This window comes from Zalophus californianus, chromosome X (assembly GCF_009762305.2).
Source record: "Zalophus californianus isolate mZalCal1 chromosome X, mZalCal1.pri.v2, whole genome shotgun sequence".
In the NCBI taxonomy this organism is placed as follows: domain Eukaryota; kingdom Metazoa; phylum Chordata; class Mammalia; order Carnivora; family Otariidae; genus Zalophus; species Zalophus californianus.
The window spans coordinates 694403-718437 of NC_045612.1; the positions used below are offsets into that span (position 1 = coordinate 694403).

At 40.1% G+C, this 24035-nt stretch overlaps 3 protein-coding genes across 7 annotated transcripts in view; 2 read left to right on the forward strand and 1 right to left on the reverse strand.

The window, feature by feature from the left end:
- BRCC3 (BRCA1/BRCA2-containing complex subunit 3) overlaps positions 1–13574 on the reverse strand; it is a 59442-nt gene extending 45868 nt beyond the window's left edge. For all 3 annotated transcript variants that reach the window (XM_027608328.1, XM_027608325.1, XM_027608326.1), the window contains exons 1-5: positions 13368–13574; positions 12686–12702; positions 11853–11907; positions 5260–5379; positions 2152–2239 (exon numbers count right to left, since the gene is read on the reverse strand). In XM_027608328.1, the coding sequence (XP_027464129.1) occupies positions 2152–2239; positions 5260–5379; positions 11853–11907; positions 12686–12702; positions 13368–13490 (403 nt within the window). In that variant the 5' untranslated portion in view covers positions 13491–13574. The remainder of the gene's footprint in view (positions 1–2151; positions 2240–5259; positions 5380–11852; positions 11908–12685; positions 12703–13367) is intronic.
- Positions 13575–14023: 449 nt separating this feature from the next.
- Positions 14024–23437, forward strand: CMC4 (C-X9-C motif containing 4). 3 transcript variants are annotated; one of them, XM_027608375.1, is made up of 3 exons: positions 14024–14270; positions 21080–21147; positions 23079–23437. In XM_027608375.1, exons 2-3 carry the CDS (start codon positions 21090–21092, stop codon positions 23225–23227), a joined length of 207 nt encoding a protein of 68 aa, XP_027464176.1. In that variant the 5' UTR covers positions 14024–14270; positions 21080–21089; the 3' UTR covers positions 23228–23437. The 3 variants fall into 3 exon arrangements, with proteins under 3 accessions (XP_027464176.1, XP_027464177.1, XP_027464178.1); XM_027608376.1 differs by lacking the exon at positions 14024–14270 and adding an exon at positions 19710–20148; XM_027608377.1 differs by lacking the exon at positions 14024–14270 and adding an exon at positions 19710–20047.
- On the forward strand, positions 14135–19824 carry MTCP1 (mature T cell proliferation 1). Its single transcript, XM_027608373.1, has 5 exons — positions 14135–14270; positions 19020–19171; positions 19291–19461; positions 19543–19594; positions 19684–19824. Exons 2-4 carry the CDS (start codon positions 19067–19069, stop codon positions 19588–19590), a joined length of 324 nt encoding a protein of 107 aa, XP_027464174.1. The 5' UTR covers positions 14135–14270; positions 19020–19066; the 3' UTR covers positions 19591–19594; positions 19684–19824.
- Positions 23438–24035: the final 598 nt, after the last annotated feature.

Here is a 24035-nt window from a genome sequence, read left to right on the forward strand (position 1 = left end):
CCTGAGAGGAAAATTCAATCATTCTCTGAATTCAGAACACTTTTTGGGTGTTCCACTTCAGAGACTGATAAAGTTTTTTTCCTAAGTTCTTAGAGTTTCTTTTTTTGCCAGAAAATTCTCCACTCTACTCATAACCATAGTGACAATAACGTTCAGGAATATATACACTCCAGCCTTCCTTTCATTAGTGCTTGGTACTTCTCTCTGGCTATGCTACAACCATGGAAGAAATTTGAGGCAAATCTGATTTTTGTGTTGATGGTGGCAGGAAAGAAAATAGCTATTATTTTTGAGTAAAAGTTACATAAAAATCAAACACTGAGTTTATTCAGTGATATAAAGGTTTTACAGGAATACATTATAGCTATAAAAACAACCCTTATTAGGAAATTAGCGAGCTAAAGAATTTGAATAAGGTCAGTAACTTAAATAATATTATTTCAATGTTAATTTCTCAGTTTTCATAAATACACTGTGATTATGTAAGAGAATATCATCATGTTTAGGAAATCCATACCAAACGCTATTCAGGAGTTAAGGTGAATACTGGCTGTGACTTATTCTGAAATACTTCAGAAAAAACATACACACACACACACGCGCGCGCGCACGCGCGCGCGCATAGCTAGAACGGAAGAAAATGTGGCGAATCTGAGGGGAGAGTATCAGAAATTCTTTGTACTATTTTATCAACTTTAAGTCTGAAACAGGTTTAAAAACACCTTATTTTTATTGCAAGTTCCAGCTTTAACCTTTTTTCTTTTCCAACTGAAATATATTTTTTGTTAATACAAGCTATCTTAGGCATGTCACTCTATGTTAACAGCAGGTCAGGTAAATTTCTGTCAGCAAGAAATAGAGCAAGTCTATTATCTCCCTTACTCTATATCAGTACTTAACTGGGACTATGCACCAGAATTCTTTGAGGAGTCTTTTCATAATATACCCACCTAGGACCTACTCCCAGAGGTTTTTATAGCAGGTCCAGGCTGGGAAAGATGAGTTTAAGACAGGTACATTTTATAAAAGCTCTCCCAGGTGATTCTGAGAAGTATCCCTGCCCACCCATTACTCTAGATACAGATGACCACTCATCTATTATTATAGTCTGAGACTGCACTGCTATTGATTTTTTGGCATTCATACCGTGGTGTAGATGAATATAGAACTTACAATCACCTCAAGCCCCTATGACTAGAAAGAGAACACCACATTGGAAAGAGCACTTAACCGATACAAGCCTTGGTTTAGTCCTCAGTACACTGCTGGGAGGATCTCTCACTCACAGGTTACCATGAGGATTAGAGGGGAAAACATTCATAAACCATTAGCAAATGGTTATATGCAGCTTGGATCTTTTGCCCGAGAGGAAATGTTAGTTTTTCCTCCAAGAATGTTAGTTCACGTTCACCAAGCAAAGTTATTCTACTTCTTTCAAGAGTCAGGTACAAACAACAACAAGAACAAAATGACCATGATTCAGGAAAACCAGTAAAGATAAAAAGAGAGAAAACAATTCTGTTACATTATACTGATTAGTGGGGTGAGGAAGTAGGTTGAGAGCCTCAACAGCTGGATGGAATATGTGTTAAACCTCAATTTTGTAAATTTCAGCCCTCACACCTTTAAGTCTTCCGAACGGGAGTGTACTGGCCACTGGTATTCAGCAGTCAGCAATTTTCAGTTACAATGTAATTTTTTTTATATCAGCCAATTGTCAGGCTTTAGTTAGTAATGGTATCCTGAATACCGTCAAAATGGAGTGCTAAAATTTTCTCTATTAAAAACAGTATGACATAAATCATTACTTTTAAAACATAGCAAAATAAAAAGAAGGGCACTTGTTTAAGGATAAAGTATGATTTAAAATAACCATCGTTCATGTAATGGAGAAAGATGATACTGATTTCTAAAAACAACAAACATGGGGCGCCTGGGTAGCTCAGGCAGTTAAGTGTCTGCCCTCAGCTCAGGTCATGATCTCAAAGTTCTGGAATTGAGCCCCGCATCAGGCTCCCTGCTCAGCCAGGAGTCTGCTTCTCCCTCTCCCTCTGCCCCTCCCCACTGCTCATTCTCTTTCTCTCAAATAAATAAAATCTTTAAAAAACAAATAAATAAAAACAACAAATATTACAAGCCTATAATACTTACCAACATGTGAGGGCCAAACAGTTATATGAGGATGGGAATGATACCAGCCCACAACTCTCATGGGGCGACCTGTTAGTTCAGCCAACCTGTGTGTCTGTCAAGGTGTTTTCAACTTGTGGGAACAAAATTTGTGATGCTAATAAGGGCTCAGAAAGCATCCTGAGGTTTAAAATAAACCTATTATAATTTAATGTCAACAAAAGAATGAAATAAGGTCAATCCCCAGAATTTCCCAGACCTCCCATTTAAAGCCAAAGGTATTTCTTTTTAAAAATAGAATCAATTTGGGGCACCTGGCTGGTTCAGTCAGTAGAGCATGCAACTCTTGATCTCAGGGTTGTGAGTTCAAGCCCCAGGCTGAGTGTAGAAATTACTTTAAAAATTAATTAATTAAAATATAAAAATAGAATCCATCTGGCTTGCATTATCATATATAGTTATATTCTCTTAATCCAATTTAGCTAATATTTGAGCACTTAAATACTTAACACTGTGCTATCTGAAAAGAAGCTTATCTAAATCTTTGGAATTCACTCACATTATTAACTTGAGTAATCTTCTAGCCTCTCTCTAGCTCCATCCTACTCGGTTTTGAAAAAGAAACACAAGGTTTAAAAAATTTGTTTGATTTCTCTCTGGCAGCCTGCCAGTGTCAACAATAGCAATTGGGATGGTTTCAGAGACCAAATGAACAAAGACCCCCCACTTTGGTCTCCCCATGTGTCTAGAAATATACCACCAAAGAATATTTTCCTCCTTTGTTCTAGAAACAAAAATTTCCCATAACTCTATCTGAGGCTCTAAGTTGAGATAAGAATTCAACTTAAGGATAAGAAGCGGTCCCCTCCTGTTGCTGCTCATTGGGACTTCTGCTGGTATCTTATAAAATGCTGATTTGTTTTCCTGCAAATTACTTACATTAAAACACAATAATCCTTTCTATACAGCAAATCCTGAGAAAGAATACTTTTTAAATACTTTTTTAAATGCCAAAACTGACTTAACTTCTCTAAACCCATTTCTTCAGCTTGCAGGCTGGGGAAATTCCGCTTCCAACAGCAGTGAAGAGTAAATGAGGTAACCCATGCAAGATGTTTAGTAAATGCTTAACAGATAGTCATTGTGATGTCAAAGTGCAGTAACATGCAACAGTGTTTCCAGCCATCCCCCCATTTTGGGAATGGACTAGTTTCATCTTGAAGTTATAATATATAATCACAATAATAAACATCTTTTATACAATTATATTCCGGGAGACGGAGAATAGATTAGAGGTTGCCAGGGGTGGGAGTGGGTGTGATTTATACAGGGGGAGCATAAATTAGACCTTCATGGTGATGGAATAATTTTGCAATCTTGACTACTCTGGTGGTTACATATATTTGCACATGCAACAAGATGGCAACAGAATGACACACATTGTATCAGTGTCAGTTTTCTGGTTTCCATATTGTATTGTCAATTATTTGAGATGTAGCATTTGGGGGAAACTGGGTCAAGGGTACAGGGACTTTCTATACTATTTTTGTAACTTCCCATGAATCTATAATTATTTCAAAATAGAGTTTTTAAAAGAGATGGAAAAGGTACATGCTGTAAGAGATTGATACATGTGATTATATAAAAATGCAAAAACAAGTTGATTGGAGAAATACACACACATCATGAATAAGCTGAGAAAAATCATTATCCTTATCACAAAGGGCTAATTTCCTTAACACAGAGTGCCTATAAATTAAGAAGATTTCCAAAACAACAGAAAGATGGGCAAAGGAAATAACCAGATAATTTTGAGAAAAATAAATGATTCTTAAAAATTAAAAGCTGATCACATTTACTCATAAGTAGAAAAATGCTAATTAAAGTTGCAAGAAATAAGATACAATTTTTTGCCAATCAGATTGGCATCAATCAAGAGCTTTGATATACCCTGGCCCAGTAGCACAAAAGCAAAAAACTGGGATAACCCACAGTGTTTATGAAGGTGGAGGGAAACAGGCACTTGCATATACTCTGCCAGAGTAAAGCTGGAGCAGCTCTAGGACTAGATTGTACAGATACATGCACACGTTTGTGAAATGCGAGTAATGTACAAGGTTACACTGCAGCACAGTAAAAGATTACAAACAACCTAAACATCCGCATGAGGACAGAATAGTCATCAGGGCTATATTCTGCAGTCAACAGAATGAGGTAACTCTGTGTACTGATGTGAACAATAGTCCAGACACACTGTTAAGCAAAGTCATAAGTTATCATATATTAGTTTTTTTTAATAGAAAATATCTGTGTATGTTTCTGTATGCTCAGAATTCACCTGTAAGGATACATGAAAACCTGATAACCCTGGTTATGTCCAGGGACAGACCATGAGGGAACTGGGGCTTAGAGGTTGGAGAGAAAATACTTTCTTTGTACATGTTTTTGTACCTTTTAAAGTTTGTACTATGCATGTGAACTACCTATTTTTTTAAAAAGTTACTTTTTAATTGACAAGATACACTTAATCAAAAAAACAATGAATTACTAAAAGCCACTGATGCAAACTTAACCTGCTATAGCTGAGGTATGGATCCCAATCATAGGAAGCAAATGTCCCATTTGACTCTTTTTTGGTTATATTTAACATGGAATATTGCATTCGGTTTTCAGCAATGCATTTTTTTTTTTTGAGAGGCAGCCTCCAAAGAGAATCTCTCCAAAGAATAGAGACCAAGATCATCAAGGCTCTAGAAATGAAATCATATTAGGAAAACTTGGAGGGGGGCAGAGGACTGGAGAGGGGTAGTGCGGGAATGAAAGGAAGGAAGAGGGAACTCCCCCATAGAGTTCATTGTCTCGGGATTTGACCCTGGGATCTTTTGGCATTTAAGAGCAGGAATGTTAGAAATTTCTAATTTTTCCAATAAAAGCCACTCAAAAGGAAAAATGGAAAGAAATTCTGATTAACCAAACAATTGGATCTGATGGGTAAATAGGAAAACTGGGAAAGGGTCACCAGGAAGAAAACCTGTGAAATCTCCTCAAGCAGCCTAAGGCAGCAAACAGAGAAGCCTGGCCTGGAAGTCCCAGAGCACATAAAAGCTTCTTATTGACCAGTAAGGATATCTCTGCCTCTGTTGAGGCCGCAGACAGCTGCTCTGGAGAAATTTCCACTCGATCCTTCCTCTTATCAGAACGTCGCAAGATGATGACAGAATGAATGTGAACAATTCTGACGGTGTCAACCTAGAGGAAAATCCATAGAAATGTTTACTTCTGTCTCTCTCCAATAACACGTGTATTGTATTATATTATCAGGTTAAAAACTGCATTTAGAAAACTGACATTTTTCTCATGAATAACAGAATATGTCAAATAAAAGACATCCAACCTCAATATATGCATTTCAAAACAAAAACATAAATGCTAATATTTGGATGAAGAAAGAGCTTTTTAAATGATCAACTAATAATCATTTGATTTACAACTATGTGCAAGATACTCTCACAGAAAAGGATACAAATCAGAGTATGACAACCCAAGGCTAACAATCAGAGACGGACAATCCACGTGTTCAAAATGCTATCAGTTTGGTTAAGCAGCAAGTATCATACATGAAACTATAATGAAATAATGTAGTAAATCAATGCTACAAGAGCTTAGAGGAAAGGAGTCACTTAGATTAGAAAAAAATCTTCATTGGCCAACAAATAAGTACTATTTCCTGGCTGCTCTGAGAGTGTGTGAGTGTGCATGTGTGTGTGTGTTTACACAGAATTTCTAGAGATGCCAAATGGATGTGAGTAAGATGTTTGGGAGACAAGTTGGCCAACTGGTTTAAGTACAGAACCTGAGATGGAATGGCAGACAGTAAGACTAAGATCAGAATAAAAATGTATGGGACCTCAGATCCCATGATCTGCAGGATGAACTGGAAGGAAGGATATTGTTTCAGGTAGCCTGAATATGACATAATGATAAAATATTGGACTAAGTGGATGGCAGAGCTGGAAAAAACAGATTTGAGATTCATTAAGAATTCACAAGAGTTGGTTGCTAATGGCCCATGGGTGACAGAGGACAGGAAGTTGTCAAGGACAACTTCTAAATTCAGGTTGAAACTCAGCTGGAACACAGGAGGCAGATCTAAGTTTAAAAAGGATCAGGAAGGAATGAAAATGAGCTGATCTAGGATGAGAAGATGTAAATAGAGTCAAGGAATAGTGTAGGGAGAGGGAGCGGAAGTCCAGGCCTGAATTAAGGGGGGGTACCCATGTTTAGGATGAGGCAGGCTAAGAGAAGCCAAAAAGGAAGACAGAGGAGTGAAAATCAGAAGAATGAAATGGTTCAAGAGTTTCATGGGAAAAGATGGGTGTGGCACTGGCAGATATGAAATCACAGAGGAGATTCTTGAAGTAAGCAGCCATTAGGCACATGTGGTTGCCTTTTGTGCCTTTTTGCACCAAGTGAACTCTTTCACAGCTTGAAATTCCCTGCTTATCCTGTAAAGAATTAGTCATTCTCCCTTCCCATACAACTGTTTTTATAATACACACATATCTCACTACAGTTTGTATCATGTTGACATAATTTTCTCCTCTACAAGAACATAAGCTTCTGAAGGGAAGGGAAAATGTTTTAGTTATATTTTTATCCCCATCAACAGTACAGTGTCTGGCAGGCACAGAGTACATAATAAAGAAAATCAGAAGCAGAGATACAAAGACCCTTGACCTCTCAAGGAGCAACAAGACAAAAAGCTGAGTTTCCAACAGAAACAACGAAAGTCTAAAGAGGATGGAGTGACATATTAGAGTGCATCAAGACAAGATCTACCAACCAAGAATTCTCTATTCAAAGAATATATCCTTCAAAAATGAAGGCAACATAAAGACATTTTCAAATGCAAAAAATTGAGAGAATTCATTATCAGCACAGAAGTACTAAAGAGACCTCTTCAGGCAGACAGAAAATCCCAGATACAAAGAAAGAAATGAAAAACACTGTAAAAGGTAAAATATGTGAGTAAATACAAACGAGTACTAACTGTATAAAACAGTAATAACAATGCCACAGGGGGGCTTAAAATATCTATAGAATTAAAATATGTGACAACACTAATCTAAAAGGTGGGAGGGTATAAATGAAATTAGAGTGTTCTAAGGTTCTAGCATTATCAGGGAAATGGCAAAAATAGTAACTTGTATTAGACTAAAAAAATCAAGAATGCATACTGAAATATGTAGGATAACCACTAAAAGGAGAGTAAAAAAAAATGTTATAACAAGGAAGCTCAAAGTGGGATAATAAAGCATATCTGATTAATTCGAAAGGCGGCAAGAAAAAAGAGAAATAGCAAATAAGTGAGTCAAATATAAAGCAAAAAGATAAAGCCATAACCCATATATATATATATATATATATATATATATATATATATATATCAAGAATTACATTAAATATAATTGGACTAACACTCCAATTAAAAAGATTATCAGACTGGATTTTTTAAAAACTATATGAGGCTAATAAGAAACACACTTTAAATATCAGTACACAAAAAGACCAAAACTAAAAGGATGGAAAAAGATATGCCATGCCAACATCTACCAAAAAGATAAGGTCACTGAACTCATGAAGTTTAATATTTATTTGGCCATACAAATTCATACAGAATTCCAGATGAGGGCATGGACTCTTGAAAAATAAAATTACATCATTAAGACTGGCAATGTGTTTTAGTACGAGTTGATGCCCAGGGTGACTTTTTTCTCTCTCTATTGTGAGATAAGATTTCAGTGCCTAGAAGAAGGAGGAAACGAAGTTCAGGGTAGGATAGCAAGAACAGCCCAAACATAGATGAAAAACAAAATAAGGCAAGCATAAATAAAGGCCACAAAGGACTGACAGATGTCCCTGAAAGCCACTGGTAGCTGACGGGCTTGAGAGAGCCTGTTATAGTCATAGTCACATAAGATATTCCAGTTTAGGGGCGCCTGGGTGGCTCAGATGGTTAAGCGTCTGCCTTCGGCTCAGGTCATGATCCCAGGGTCATGGGATCGAGCCCCACATTGGGCTCCTGGCTCAGTGGGAAGCCTGCTTCTCCCTCTGCCTCTCTCCCTGCTCATGCTTTCTCTCTCTGTATCTCTGTGTCTCAAATGAATAAATAAAATCTTAAAAAAAAAAAAAAGATATTCCAGTTTAGCTAGATTGGCTCTACGCCTTTTCAGTCTTGGAATTCAAGTACTAAAACCCAGTTGCTCTTGCTTTTGCTCCTCTGTCTGGGTATAGAACAAGGGCTAGCAAAATATGGCCTGCCCAGCCATGGTGGCAGAGCTAAGTAACTGCAACAAAGAATGTATGATCCACAAAGCTAAAAATATTTACCATCAGGCCCTTTATAGAAATGTGTGCCCCCTGGCATGCCTCTCCACAGCTCATGGGCAGGTAAACACTAATTTCCTATTTTAGGGAAGGTATGTTCATTCATACAACATACATTTATTGACTATATATTTATATGTAAGGCACTACGTGAGGGCCTAAGTACACAAAGATAAACAGGATACAGTAGTCATGTCCAGGAAGAGAGAGAGGTAAACAACTCTAAGACAACATATATGCACTGTGACAGGTATGTTCAAGGAGCTACCATAGCACAGAGGAGGCTATCTAACCTAGCACACAGGTCAGGACAGATTCCTTAAAGGAGACAAGTGGCACCTGCAAGGGGTTAAGGAGTTAACCAAGCAGAGGAGAGGGAAGCGGTCCAAGCATAATACCCAGCAGATACAAGGAATGAAACAGTACAGCATAAACTGGAAAATGCCATAATTTACCATGGTTAGAACTTGGAGATAAATAGAAATGAGATCAAGAAGGCCCTGAATGCTTGACTAATGAGGCTTCATCCTAAAGGTAATGGGAAATGCACTGATTTTAAGCAGAGGTACGTCAGACTTACGTTCTCAAAAGATCACACCCTAAGCAATCAGAAGACAGGACTAGCGGCAAGAGATTCGAGGCAAGAAGACTGGGGAGAGGCTAGCGAGTATTCAAGAAAAGAATAAGGACCTCCAATAAGGGAGCAGCAGTTGGGATGAAGTGTTGGAAATAATATGAAAGCAATCTATGGTTCTGAATGGCTTCGAGGGGTTCCCAAACATGGCTGCACATTAGAATCACCTGGAGAGTTTTTCAAACTCCCGCCGCCTAGGTCTCACCCCAGACCAATGGAGTTGGCATCAGGATTTTGTAAAATTATTGGGTAATTCCAAGGTGCCCCCAGGCTTGGGAACTACTGTGGCAGAGGAATGTTGGGAGTGGGTCTGAGGAAGAGGGAAGGTTCAGTTTTGAACATGTTAGTTTAAGATGCCTATGTCTAGGGGCGCCTGGGTGGCTCCGTCATTAAGCATCTGCCTTCGGCTCAGGTCATGATCCCAGGGTCCTGGGATCGAGCCCCGCATCGGGCTCCCTGCTCTGCGGGGAGCCTGCTTCTCCCTCTCCCACTCCCCTTGCTTGTGTTCCCTCTTTTGCTGTGTCCCCCTCTGTCAAATAAATAAATAAAATCTTAAAAAAAAAAAAAGATGCCTGTGTCTAGCTAAACTTGAAATAGGCAGTGGTGTATGAAGTACTAGAGCTTGGGATAATTGATACTAACTAGTATCTACTGGATATTAACAACAACAAATATTTATTGGCTACCTGCCATGTGTCAAGTACTTGGAAAAGTGCTTTCCATTTATTAACTTGGTAACTCCCCCAGTGATACACGCACCCCGATGTTTATAGCAGCATTATCAATAACAGCCAAATTATGGAAAGAGCCCAAATGTCCATTGATTAATGAATGGATAAAGAAGAGGTGGTATATGGTATATTGATACAATGGAATATTAGCCATAAAAAGAAAGAAATCTTGCCATTTGCAACTATGTGGATGGAGCCAGAGTGTATTATGCTAAGTGAAATAAATCCAGCAGAGAAAGACAAATACCGTATGAGTCCACTCTATATGTGGAATTTAAGAAAGAAAACAGATGAACATAGGGGAAAAAACAAAGAGAAGCAAACCATAAAACAGACCCTTAACTATAGCGAACAAACTAAGGGTTGACACAGGGAGGTGGGCAGGGGAATGGGTTAAATGGGCAATGGGTATTAAGGAGGGCACTTGTTGTGACAAGCACTGGGTGTTATATGTAAGTGATGAATCACTAAATTCTACTCCTGAAACTAATATTACACTACATGTTAACTGTAAAACAGTGATAATGACAGTCACCAACCTCATAGAATTGTTGGGAGAGTTAGATTTGGGTAATGTATGTAAAATACTCATTATTATGTCTATTTTACAAATGAGTGTTAGATAACATGCCCAAAGTCACACAGTGAGTATCAGAGGAAGGATTTAAAGACAGATCTGTCTAACTTCAATGTCGTAGCTAAAGCCATAGGGAAGGTAATGGTGCCCAGAAGACATTCTGGGAAGGCAAGGAGGCCAAGCCAGAAACTTGGAGAATACCAATATTTAATGCAGAAGATGAAGACCCCATAATGGATGGGAGGGAGGGGAGAGGAATAGGGAGATACAAAAAAACAAAACAAAACAAAACAAAAAAACCCATGACAATTCAGAGTTCTGAGGAGAAAGATTAAGATAAGCACCAAGAAATAATCCACTGATACAGCAATGGGGAGGTGGCTGGAGAGAGAGAGAACTGGAAACCAGACCTTGGTATGTGTGACTATTGAAGGTAAAGAAATAATAATGATTGTAGCCTATCCTTTTAAGCAGTCTGGCTATTAAAAGAAGGATATAAGAGTAGTGACTACAAGAATATACAGGATTGAAAAGTTATTTTTCTTTCCTTTGTGAAAATGAGAGTAATTTAAGCACATTTGTATTCTAAGGGGAAAAAGCCTGTCAAAAGGTTGAAGACTCAGAAGACAGGATATTTGATAAGCAAGGTCTCTGAAGAACCTGTAGCTCTGGGTAGGAAGTAAACTTCTTCCCTTGATATGGGAAGAAAGGAAGCAAAGTGGTTAACATGGAGAAGTTTGGATACAGGGGTAAAAAGTAGATGGAGTTGTTGCCTGATAGTTTTTATCATGCCCATCATCTGCTTGGCAGAGAAGAGGCCATAATTTATTTTTATCGTATTTTACAAAAGCAGTGGCCTGCAACATATTGGAAAAACAATGAAATGGCCCTATACCAAAAAGTATAGGTTGAAAAGCATTATACTACACCACGAAGGCTAGAGCATGCCAGAAAAGGTGAGGCAGGATTGTAGACAGGAAAAAAATCAAGGTAGACTAAGAATTGTAAGTTATGGATAGTTTGCTTATAGGAGGTTGCCCAAAGTAGGAATCGGGACTTGAGATAACAGTGATGTGAAGAAATTCACAGATTTCAAGGAAGCAAACCAGCCAAAAGTCTGAAGGAAGCAGGGAGAAGGGCCAGAGATCAGGCAGAGAACAGCAAGGAGGAGAGCTGAGAGCAATTACTCATCTGAATTTGCTACAAATAGAAAAATTAGGTTCCAGTCCTAATGAGTACACTCTTCATCTGATTTTACTAGAGAGAACACCCTACCCAGCCACAAGTGTGGGCCTGCACAAACCGGTTAATCCCTGGCTGAGATCATCAAATTGAGGACAGAAATCCCTCCCCAACTGAAAGTTTCTATCATGCAAAAGTCTAGCACACATACCTTTTCAGCAACTGTGCGTATTTCAGTTCCGGTATATGTAAATTTGGAGTCACTCCTTTTGGGGATAAATTGGGGGAAAAAAGGAACTCAGGTTTGGAATATAAAAAGATATTAAAGCAAAGTAACAAGATTCGAAGTTTTTGCAATTAAACCTCAGGAGAGACAAAGGAAGAGTGACTAAGTACATAATCTGCTCAGTGGCAAAGCAAAATTCTTAGAATCCTGGGTATTAAGGAGGTGGGCTTGAGAAATACACACTCCGCTACGCTTTGAAATTTAAATAAAGGTAACCCAAAGCTTTTGCCTCCTCAAGCATTCAAGTTCCTGGGCATCTCTGAGATCATTGTAGGGTCCACCAGGGGGAGGCAGAAAGCCATTGACAATTTAGTCAAAGGAATGAGTCAATAGGGGGAAATGTTTCTTAATATGCTTATCATTTGCTGCAAAGAAAATTATCTGTATTTCATTGTCATTTCAGGAGAGAGAGAACATAAAACATATCAAGAAATAAAACAGAACATAACAGCACTGTATGAGTAAACAAAATTCTACATGTAAGAGCTTTCACAGGTTCACTCATGATCTTGGTACTCCTACCCATATTTTTTACAGAAGGTCATACATATATCAACTGAAAATTCTCCTAGTAGGAAGTAAGGTGGAAACCAACCTTCAGGGTTGGGGTGGAATTCAAAGTGTATCACTGAGGGAATTCCGGACTCATAATGGTAACTTAAAATATAAGTTGTACATAATATTGCCAAACTTGTTATAATTTTGAGTTAACAGTTACATAGAGATCAAAAGATATGAGTAAACAAATATAATCTTACCTTGTGTCATCATTCAACTAGAGTGGGAAAAAGCAGAAAACATTATTGATCACATTACGCTAGTTTGATGTACACGGATGTAGATTATATGAAATTTGGGTCATGTGTTCCCGTACACCAGCATGAAAGACTGGAGAATTCTTACTTCGGACTGTAAACAAGTAAAGGTCTATCTCCTCATCCTCTTTTGCTCCTCTCCAACACTTAACGCAGTGGAAACCTTTGCATCTTTGAAACCCTCTTCTCTGTCTGGTTTTCTGATACACTTAGAAGGCTTCCCAGAAGGAAGACTGGAGGCGAGGCCAGGGGCCCTAATCATGGTTGGCTGCTTCCTAATACACCGGTGTCCTCATTATACTACAATGTCTTTACGGCCTGACTTGCGGTTTTGGTCAATGGGGTGATAACTCCAGATCTAGAGAAAAGCCACAGACTGTAAGAGAAACTGCAAGGCCCACCCGGAGCATTATGCAGATCGCTGGGGGTTTGCGGGAGGCTAAACAAGCGTCCAGAGACAGACGAAACAGGGCCCCCACTACCTGACCATCCAAAGGATCCAGTCCAAGGGTCCAGGTCAGAGGTGCCTGTAAGCCTCCGCAGCCCTGGGCGCTGCCAACACCCACCCCGGGGACACGCTGCGACTGCTCAGCAGGGTTCCGGTCAGACTAACTGACCTACTCACCTCCCCTATACACAGCCCCATCACCTCCTCCTTCTCTGTGCTCAGAGCGTGGTTGAGACAAACTAGGAAAGCATCCGACTCCAGATGAACCGCTTGCACCGCCTGTACCACCTGCACCGCCATCTTGGTCCGACCCTGCTCACGTCCGCCTCGGGCCCACTCCGGGCCTGGCCAACCGGGTGCTCCGGAGCGCGGGTTCCGCGGGGGCGGGGCTTGAGGAGCGCGGGCGGGGCGGGGCGGGGGGGGGCGGTCGGAGTGGGGCGGGGCTCGAGGGGGCGCGCGGAGGCGGGGCGTGGGGCGCGGGGGCCGGGCGGGGCCGGCCCGGCGGCACCTGGGAGACGCCCGCGCCGGTTGGGGCAGGCGTGGCCGTGGGGCGGAGGGCGGTAGCCGGCCGCGGTCGGGGCGTCAGGCCGGGTGGCGGGGTGGGCAGGGAGGCGGCGCTTGCGGGTCGTGGGCCGACGTGCTCTGTGAGCGGCGCCCCGGCGGCCGGGCTGGCGCCTCTCGAGCGCCCGCGCCCATTTTGCCCGCCCGCTGAAGAGAGCCGTACGCGGCCTACACGCTCCGGGGACAGCCCTTTAAGGCGGCCTCGCCGCGCGCGCCGGCCTCCTGAGCCAGGGGGGACGCTCTTTGAAATTCGGTCCTAAGACAGTTCAGGTTTTATTTTATTTCGCTTTGTTTCCAAGTTACGGCCCCTGAATTTTGTACAACTCTCCCTGGACCACTTCCGGTTGCCGGCCCTCGCCTCATAACTTCGGTTCGGGTGACCTCGGCCCGGGATGCCCCTCGGCTCGCCCCAGGCTCACGTCCCGATCCTGGCTTGAGTGGCCCAGGGCGGGGGACCTGGAAGTTTTAGCCTCGCTGCTCCTGAGGCGGATTAATTAGCCCAAGAAACATTATATTCATGTGAGTAACCTCTTCCAGAAACAGTGCTATACTGTATCTGAAAAAGTATCACTCTTAAGCTTGGCTACTGCTATGTTCTACAAAGGCTTTTAGGTATCTTATGTGTTCGATACAGGGAACGGGAATGAGGGACTTCAGTTTTTATTGAAGGTCTCAGATGTATCGCAGTCGATATCCACAATATAAGTTTCCTCAGCTCTCCTTGTCTTGATGATATCAGACATGGTGAAATTCTATGTAAAAGTAATTTTCTTTTCAGGAATGTCAAACGTGCCACGGGTAAAAGTACAGATCTTTCAACTCCCAAGGTTAGGAATTACACGTGGATTTTAGGAACCATTCTAAATCAAAGAAAAATACATGCCGTGCCGCCTCCCACAGCCCTTCAGTGTTTATGTTTGTTTGATCTGGTTTTCTATTCCCTGTGCAGTGTTGAAGCCAGGCAGGCATGGCAGTACTGGAAAGGGAACATTCCCAAGATGCTACTTGAAGAGGTGTTGATGCTTTGCTCTTTTCTCCCAACTCAGTTCCAATCCAAGTTCCCCCACAAATACGGCCCGTATCCACTGAAATTGTCTGTGACATATATACCAGCAACCTCCATTTTTACCTAATGCTTAAGGATCACATGGCACCTCTTTCCATGATTCGTCTTGATAATGATGAAGATTGGGCAAATCTTGAAGTGTGCGATTACATTGGACCCATCTAAATTTTCTCTTAAGTTTCAATTTTACACCATATATTATGTCCAGTTACTGTTCGTGGCTTGTATGCCCTGCCTTAATGGGACAACGATGGCTGTTCTCATTATTATGTTTAGTAATAGAATATTTTGAGTTTATAAAGTGCCTTTAGGCACCTTCAAGAGAAAAAACACCTTTTCTTTGTTGTTGCTCTTAGTCAATCTCAAATATCAGAACAACATTCTCTAAGTTTTATAATGCTCATGACTGCATTTTTACAGTTCTAAATGTTTGATTGGAGTACAGAGAAAGACTATTAAAATTTCTGGCAAGCTTATTTTGTGCTAGACACTCTACCAAGCATTTATATACCTGTCTGTGTAAACTGCCCCAACTGGAATCAGACTCTACAACTTCCTACCTGTGTTGTGACTTCATGCAAGTTACCTAACTTATCTATGCCTTACTTCCCTCATCTTTAAGTGGGGGGGGGGGGTGTAATAACAGTATCCATCTAATCAGGTGAGATAGTGAAGATTAAAAGAGTCAATATACATATATAATAAGTGCTAAATAAGTGCTACCATTATGATCAGTATGTTGTTTATTTCTCATTTCACACCTCAGAAAACAAATGTAGAGAGGTTAACTTCTCCCAAGTCACAAAGCTATTAAGTGGCAAAATCAGGATTCATACCCAGGCCAGGCTGACTCCAGGGCATGCGTTCTTAGTAACTTCACCCATTGTAATTAAATCAGTTTATTAATTCACTTCAAAGAAAGTAAGTATATTCAACTGATTAACGTTTAAAAATTGTTCAAACACCTGGAAATTGAAGTAAATTATATTTTTCTTAAGGAAACCTTTCTATGTTGTATATCGTCCATTTAAAACATAATTTATGAAATACCTTACTAGGAAGTAGTCTGTCTAGGTCAGTATGGTCTCTGGCCATGACATCAAGGTGACCCCCCCATGGGGACAGTCGGCTTTAGTGCCTTACTGGATGATAAAGCCATATAAGCACTTTTTGAATCCATTTGAATTTGCAGATGGTAGTTTTCCTTTGCGTTGAGTGGAAGAGGTTTATGTTGTGTATTATATTCACGTTGTGCCTGAGTTTATCTTGAGGATTAAAGAGATTCATCTTAGTTCAAGGGGTTCTGAATTTTATGAACAAGTTTCGTGTGCAGAAAAATGTTCTCTAGTCAGATAAATTTGGGAATTGTTAAAGTTTCTTTACTGTGTAACTTGCCAGAACTTTTACTACACTAATAAGCTTTATGACTGTAAGATTCCCAAACTTATTTGACCAAGGAAAAAGTTAGGGGCAAGTGTTCCAAGAATCACATTTTAGGGAAATGGTTTGCAATTTATACAATCTATGATTTTATGGTCCTTCATCTTAATCTTAGTCATTCAGCCTTTGCTTTTCTCTGGTAAGGATGTTGTTGGTTCGTGCTCATATGGCAGCATCTCGGTGAGTGGTAGCACACACAAGTCCAGGGTCATGTGCTGGAGTTTGTTCCCAGGCTCATCCTACTGATGCCCAGCATGTTGGCCTTTAGGTCACAGCAGCACATCACACTGCCTTTCTTCTGAGAATATTTTGTAGTGACTCATAGGCCTCTTTGTAGTAATTCATAGTAACTCAGACTATCATCTCCAATTTGTTTGCCCTCTATACCACTGGAATCATTTCCTTTTAATGTCAGTGTAACCAGTAAAATTTTGCTTTTCATTCAAAACAAACTTAAATGTCAATATATTAGTTGTTGTCTGTCTGTGAATGGACCTGTCTGTGAAGGTGAGACGGTACTGAAACTCTTAACACTTGGTTTCTTTTTTTATTTTTAATGGCCATACTTATTTCTTTTGTACTCAAAATCCAGACTTTAATAAATATTTTTTCACATTAGTATTTACTTGGTTTTTGTTTGTATCTCTCCTTTCCAAAGCCCCGGGGAAAAGGAGAGGCAGAACAATTGTATCTGCTAAATGGAAAAAAATGGCTTTGAAAAAATATATAGTTATATAATATACCTAGAGGATCAATCTCTGCCCATGTATGTGTGGTCTTTATCTGTTTCCTCTCTCTACCCAGCATACATATCCACTCACTCACAGGAACACTGACTAGAATTGAGACTTAGGGTGCCCAGTACTACTATATCATTCCTGTTATTGAAGAGCTTATAATACTGTATTTGACGGGAGACAAGGCTTGTGAAATAAGCAAAGCAAATATGCAAAGGCAATTTATAATTAGAGGCCAAAATATGAACTTGAGCTGAGACATAAATGCTGCAGTAGTACTAAGAGGCAAGAAGTTTTCAGAGAAGGTACCTGCACTCTGCCATAATAGTACTAAGATAAACAGAATGGCCTGTGGAGGCATTTTAGACAAGTAGAAAGCTAGAGCAAGGATTTGGAGCTAGAAATGGGCCTAGTATTTAGGGGAAAGTTTGTCTCAAATATGGCGGTAGTGGTGCTTGCTGGAATTGGTGACAGATAGGATGTAGCAACTGAAGAAGAGGAAGAAGTCCAAGATAACTCAAAAGTTTTGAGTCTGTAAGATCAGGAGAGGTGGTGTTGCCACTGAGAGAAGTTGGAATTTGGTGAAGGAGAAGGGGTTCTTCAGGTGAGTTTGAAATGAGAGAGCCCTATAAGATGGGAGCTTACAATAGGCTCAGAGTCAACTCCAATCAGGGTACAATGGGTGAAGCAACTATGATGCTCTTAAATTATCCACTGAAATCAGACCATTTCTTAAGTCTATAAAAGAGATCTACTTTTAGGGAAGGTGAACTAACAGTGTTAAGAAAAAAAAAAATCAAATTGTTGTCCTTGAAAAGAGGGCTTGGTTTAGCCCAATTAGTTCTTTCTGGCTTTTTCCGGGGCTGTATCATACTATGTTCTGGCATCTCATTTGCTCTTGACAATCTCAATAATGGTTTAACAACCTCCCGAGATGTGCTGAAGTTCCTCTCCTACCTTAAGGCCACCCAATGAGAATAGGAGGCCTTTGTTTTGTGGGGCAGATGCCCCAATGCTGTATCTGCTCTGTCAAAGGTAGAAATACAGTGAAACCATGCCATGATGCTAGGAACCAGGTACAAACAATTCATTCCTCCAAAATGCAGGTCAAGTAATTGTGAGGGCCTGAAATGAGATCCAGAGCTAGGCAGAAAATCCTTATGGGCTTAGAGCCGAATCTGCATTATGGAAAGAGTTTGCCCAGGAGGTTTGCTTCCTTTACACCTCTCAAACGGCAGAGGGGTTTTTCTGGCCTTCTGACTTGGGAAATCAGAATTTAAATGCACACCTCTGTGGAAAAATGGGTTCCTGTGACATCCTGAAGCATTATCAAAATGAAACAAGGACCTAGATGGATAACGATCATGTGCTGTCAGCTCCAAATCACCATGATCCCCAAAGTCTTTTGCAGCTTCAAAATTTCATGAAGCTACCTTAAATATTTTCCTTAACATGAAAACCCCCTTCTGGAAATGCCCAACTGCTCTAAGTAACCTTTCTAAGTAAGCTGATAAATAGGTTGCTTGTCCTTAAAACAAACTTTTAATTTTAATTTAGAAAGCGATGCACATAATTCAGCCTTCACAATCCTTTAAAATGGAATTGCTTGAAAGGGGCTTTTACCTGGGGAATATGGCACACATGTCCATTGTTGCCCAAATAAGTGCCTTTGCATACTCTGTTGCTACCTACATTTTGTCAGATGCTGCTTTGTGAGTGCAAAGACTGTGACACCACTGCCCAGCTTCCTGAGGTGCTAGTCCTACATTTCCACAGAACTCCCCACTGAGCTGAGGAGCTGAGTGCTTCACAGTCAACAGTTAGCATGACCTGAGGCTCTGCTGAGTGTCACTTCAGTGTCTTGCAGGGAGCTTCAGATGGCCTCGGCTCTATTTAGGCTGTGCAAGTAGACATATAAGAGTTTTTGTTCTGGTTGGTGGTTGCTAGTACCAGGTCACCTTGCTCACTGGTGAGTTCATTCAAACCCAAAAAGTCACACCTGTGTCCTGTGCGCGGGTGCTGCAGGCTTAGGTGGAGAAAAGCAGGGCTAGAATTGGAACCCAAAGCCCAGAATGGCAGGAGAGGATGTGGGGGCTCCACCCGATCACCTCTGGGTTCACCAAGAGGGTATCTACCGCGACGAATACCAGCGCACGTGGGTGGCCGTCGTGGAAGAGGTAACTGTTTACATTTTGCTTATTTTTTTAATTGATTTTGCTTTCAAGCAACTTGGTGTCTAACCAGTCTCAAAATCCTGAAATCTTTGCTTTTATTTTTGTCATTTTTTTCCCATTAGGAGACGAGTTTCCTAAGGGCACGAGTCCAGCAAGTTCAGGTTCCCTTAGGTGACCCAGCTAGGCCAAGTCACCTTCTTACCTCCCAGCTACCTCTCATGTGGCAACTCTACCCTGAGGAACGCTACATGGATAACAACTCTCGCTTGTGGCAGATTCAGCATCATTTAATGGTACCCATGTTGCTTAATCATTTTCCATTGTACTGGGGCTCTTACAACAGAGTACTCTATAAACTTTTCTTTTTCTGACAGGTCAGGGGAGTACAGGAGCTGTTGCTTAAGCTTTTGCCTGATGATTAACCTGGTATGTATTTCTATTTCTCCCCTGTTCTCCCTTCTTCTTTTTCACTGTATTCAGTTGTGGTGATTTTAATGATCTATTTTTTTTTCCAGGTGCTGGGATTCTAGGAAGATATGCTCCTCTGTTCTGTTCAGTATATGGCAATCACTTCATCCACCACTGCAGTGCACCCACCTGTGGGCCTGTGGGGAGGGAGTGGGTTGAAAAACTGCTCAAGAACACAGAAGCTTAGGAAGGGTCATGAAGAACACCACAAATGGAACTGCAGAGAGGGGGTTACGTAGGCAGAAAGCAAGTCAACAAAAGCACTTAGTCAGGATACGTAACTTGAAATTGACTCCTTTGGAAATTGCCATAGAACCTTTAATGGACATCATCAGCTGGAACTGGGATCTGATGAATCCCACAAAAGTCAGCACCTGCTACAGAACAGATGCCCTGATCACCAAGGACTTGGTACTGATTTAGAGAGAAGAGAGCAGCTCCTAGCAGCATCAACATCTATTTGTCGCTTATTTGCCCTGCAGCAATTCACCTGCCTTTCCTTCCCCCATCCTGTAAATATCCTAGGTTTTGCTCCAGTGTTTCCCCTCCCAGTACTGACCTAACTTGGATCTACTGAGAACTTAGGGGGCTCTGAAAAAAGAGGAGGTTATTTGAATTAATGAAATTAGCTGCAAAGGCTCCTGGGCCTTTTTCCTTTCTGAAATTGTGCCTTCAAATTATTAGAGGTTGCTAATCAAAATCGTGGGCACTTCAATTCATTCTCTGGTTACAGATATTTTAAATAAGTTAGTTTCTGTAAGAGCTCCAAAAATTATTTTAGCCGCTTAACTAGCACCTTTCTCAGGAAGTAATGATAGCACCAAATATTGCTGATTCCTAGGAAAGCATTTACTACCTGATAAAGAATTTTCTGAGTTAAAGTAGTCAACTGTTTATGTACATTAAAAGTAAGGTTTTACTTTCTAAAAAATCTTGGGAATCATAGCTACCATGTATTGAATCCTTACTGCCTTCCTTCCAGGCACTATTCCGTGCACTTTATATACTTTATCACACTTAATCCTTCCATTAATGCTTTGAGGTAGGTAGGAATGGTCCCCGTTTTACTCATGAATTATAAGGAAAAAGGCTCAAGGAGTTTAATCATTTACCAAGGGTGGTTCTGTGAATGATAGATCTGAGCAGTGGACAGGCCTATTTGGCTGTGGCATCGGCTCCTCTAGCCCACAATTGGTTTACAATATTCAAGATGAGGCGATTGAATTCAAGGTTTTATTTTCATGTAAAGCTATTTATGTCTTCCAAATTGAATGAAATGGATATTATAAAAATACAGTTGATTCATCCTATGAATGGGAAGAGTATTTTTTAGTGCAATTGTTTTCTAGCGTACCTGGTTGTCTCAGAAGAAAATTCCATCTAGAGGGGCTTTAAAGTCTTTATGGATAAAAGACAAAATAAAAATCATTTTTCTTATTTTAGTTTTCTGGATATGCCGCAGAAGGATCCGTGCCAGAAACAAGCCTGTGAAATACAGAAATGTTTACAAGGTAGTATGTTAAATGCTTTTTTATATTTTTTCACTTTATCTGTGAACTAACTACAAGAGACCAGTTTTTCTTTTTATCACAAATGATACGAGCTCCTCTCAAATGTAATATTTCCGTAATTATCCTGAAGATTTTTCTAATTTCATCAAAGATGCAGAAAATAAAAAGTGATATGATCCAAGCTTCATGTTTGCAATTCTGGTTGTACATTAGAATCACCTGAAGAGCTTTAAAAACGCTCTTGCCTAGAACAATTAAATCAGACCTCCTGAGGACAGGTTCTGGGCAGGAATAAGTCTAAAAAGCTAACCAGGTTATTTTAATGTACAGCCAGTGTTGAGAATAAGCTGAGCAAAGTCCTTTTTTAAAAAGACTAGTTTTAAGTGGGTTGGTTATACTCCACTGTGGCTGACAACCCACTTCTTAAAAGCATTCAGGTTAGAAATGGGGGTTGAAAATACAACTGGAATTCAGGCTGCCAAAGTCAGCAACTAAGTCTTAAAGGCAAAAGCAAACTTCAACTAAAGCATATTTGATGTGATCTGTCCACTTGATTTTTTCCCCCAATTTGGTTTTAAATTGGCCAATAAGTTTGACCAAATGCTAGAGGATTTTATATTTTTTTTAATCAGCAAATGATTATTGGCAGAAGGACAGAAAAAGCTACAAGGCTTTCTGAACTTCAAAAGTGATGTTTTTGATAACTTTTCCCATTATTATTAAAGTAACAGATAGAGATGGATGCCCATGGAAATATAGAAGGGTCTGAAGGAAAAATGTTAAGAATTTACCCAAAGATTCACTACTAAAGAAAACCCTTGTTTGTGTATTTCCTTTGACTTTTAACTTTCATTCTTAGACTTTTCATTTTATGATGTAAGCAATATTTCATAAAAATCTTAATCTAAAATGTTAATGTATAATGATAGTAATGCTACTTTATTCATCCTTTTTCCTTCCTCCAAATTTAAGAAAAAGGAAAATGGTTTTCACAGTTACTTTTCCCAAATAAATTCTTACGTTATTTGAATTAGCAACACATGGCTACAGTGTGAGAGGACTGAGGGCTGGAAGGACTAAGAGAATTAAGCACAGCCATAAGGGTTTTAAACATATTGAGTCATTTAATCCTTTCATCCATTAGGTGGATGCTACTATGACCCCCATTTTATAGATGGAGAAATTGACACAGAAGTTAGATAACTTGTCTAGGGTCACACAACTAGTAAGGGGTACAGTGAGGATTTGAACCCTTTTGGTCTGGCTCCAAGCTTGGACTCAGCCAGTGTGCTGTATTCTTTCTAGTCAGAATTGGGTTTTTTTTTTTAATCCTGGATTAACTCCCATGCACCCCATTTTAGCACTGGGGGACTCAGATCAACTGCAGCTGACCTAGAACTTTTAGGTCAAGTTCTCCTTGACTTAAGGTCTATGTATAGTAGGGGGTCTACAAAATATTTTCTGTAGAAGGCCAAATAGGAACTATTTTAGCTTTGGAAGCCAGAAGGTCTTTGTTGTAGAGTGTGTGGGTGGGTGTGTGGGTGTGTGTTTGCAACCCTTGAAAAATGTAAGAACCATTCTTAGCTCACAGCTGTAAAAAAGAGTTGAACTGTATCCAGAGGCTGCAGTTTGCACAGACTTGGTAGGGAGGTCCCACAGCCACCACTGTCTTAGAAAAGGGCACGTAAGCTATTAACTCAACCTTAAAGAAAAGGAAATTCATATATAAAAATAGCTTTCAACCACTTTGTAAATCATGCTTTATTTTTTTTCTAATTATCCTGTTGACTGGTCTGTACATCAGAAAGAATTAGGTGGACTTGGGTACATCCTCTTTCTTCCAGGTCTGTAGAGTGGGAAGCGCTGATCTAAACTTCCCTGTGCCTTAGTTCTCTGAGATCATGACTGGGGTCTGCCTGTCTGTTTTTCAGCCAACAACTACATGGAATCTAAGTGTCAGGCTGTCATCCAAGAACTGCGTAAGTGTTGTGCTCGATATCCTAAGGGAAGATCTCTCGTCTGTTCGGGATTTGAAAAAGAAGAGGAAGAAAAGCTGACACTGAAGCCTACATCAAAGTAAAGTTCTGCTGAAAAGTTAAATGCTGCACCATGTATCCACCAAGCAAGTTTTGTCTTCCTGACTCTTTCTTCAGGCCAGGTAGCAGCAAATATCAAATAAAAAAGTCAACTATAAAAGTTAATGAATATGCCATCTATGCAGAACAGATAGACATATAAATATATTAAATATGTAGAATGTAATAAAACTGAGCTGCTAAAATAAACCTGTTAAGTGAAAAATTTTGGTTTGGTACTTGTGATACTGCGACTTATAAGACATATATATTTGGTCTTTATCTCCTTTCCTGGTACAGAGCTCCTAAAACTCTTGAAATTTCTTAAGTGATAGAGTGATAAACGTGTCTTGTGACTTTAATGAGGTAACTTTTGGAAAGCTAAGTAACCTGTGGATGGGGACTGGTTGCCAGGGGAACCTACCGTGTGATTAGAGGGTTGGAACTTTCAATCCCCCACTCCCCCCCACCTCTAGGGAGGGGAGAGGGGCTGGAGGTTAAATCAAACACCAATGGCCAATGATTTAATCAATCATGACTGTGTAATGAAGCCTCTATAAAAACCCAAAAGGACTGGGTTTGGACAGACCCTGTCTGTGGGACCTTGCCCTTTGTACCTCTTCATCTAGCTGTTCATCTGTATCCTTTATAATAAGCTGGTAAATGTTTAAGTAAATGTTTTTCTGAGTTCTGTAGTTACTCTAGCAAATTAATCAAACCCAAGGAGGATGTCATTGGGAACCTCAGATTTATAGCCAGTAAGTCAGAAGGACAGGTAACAATCAGGACTTAGCAATAGGTGTTTGAATTAGG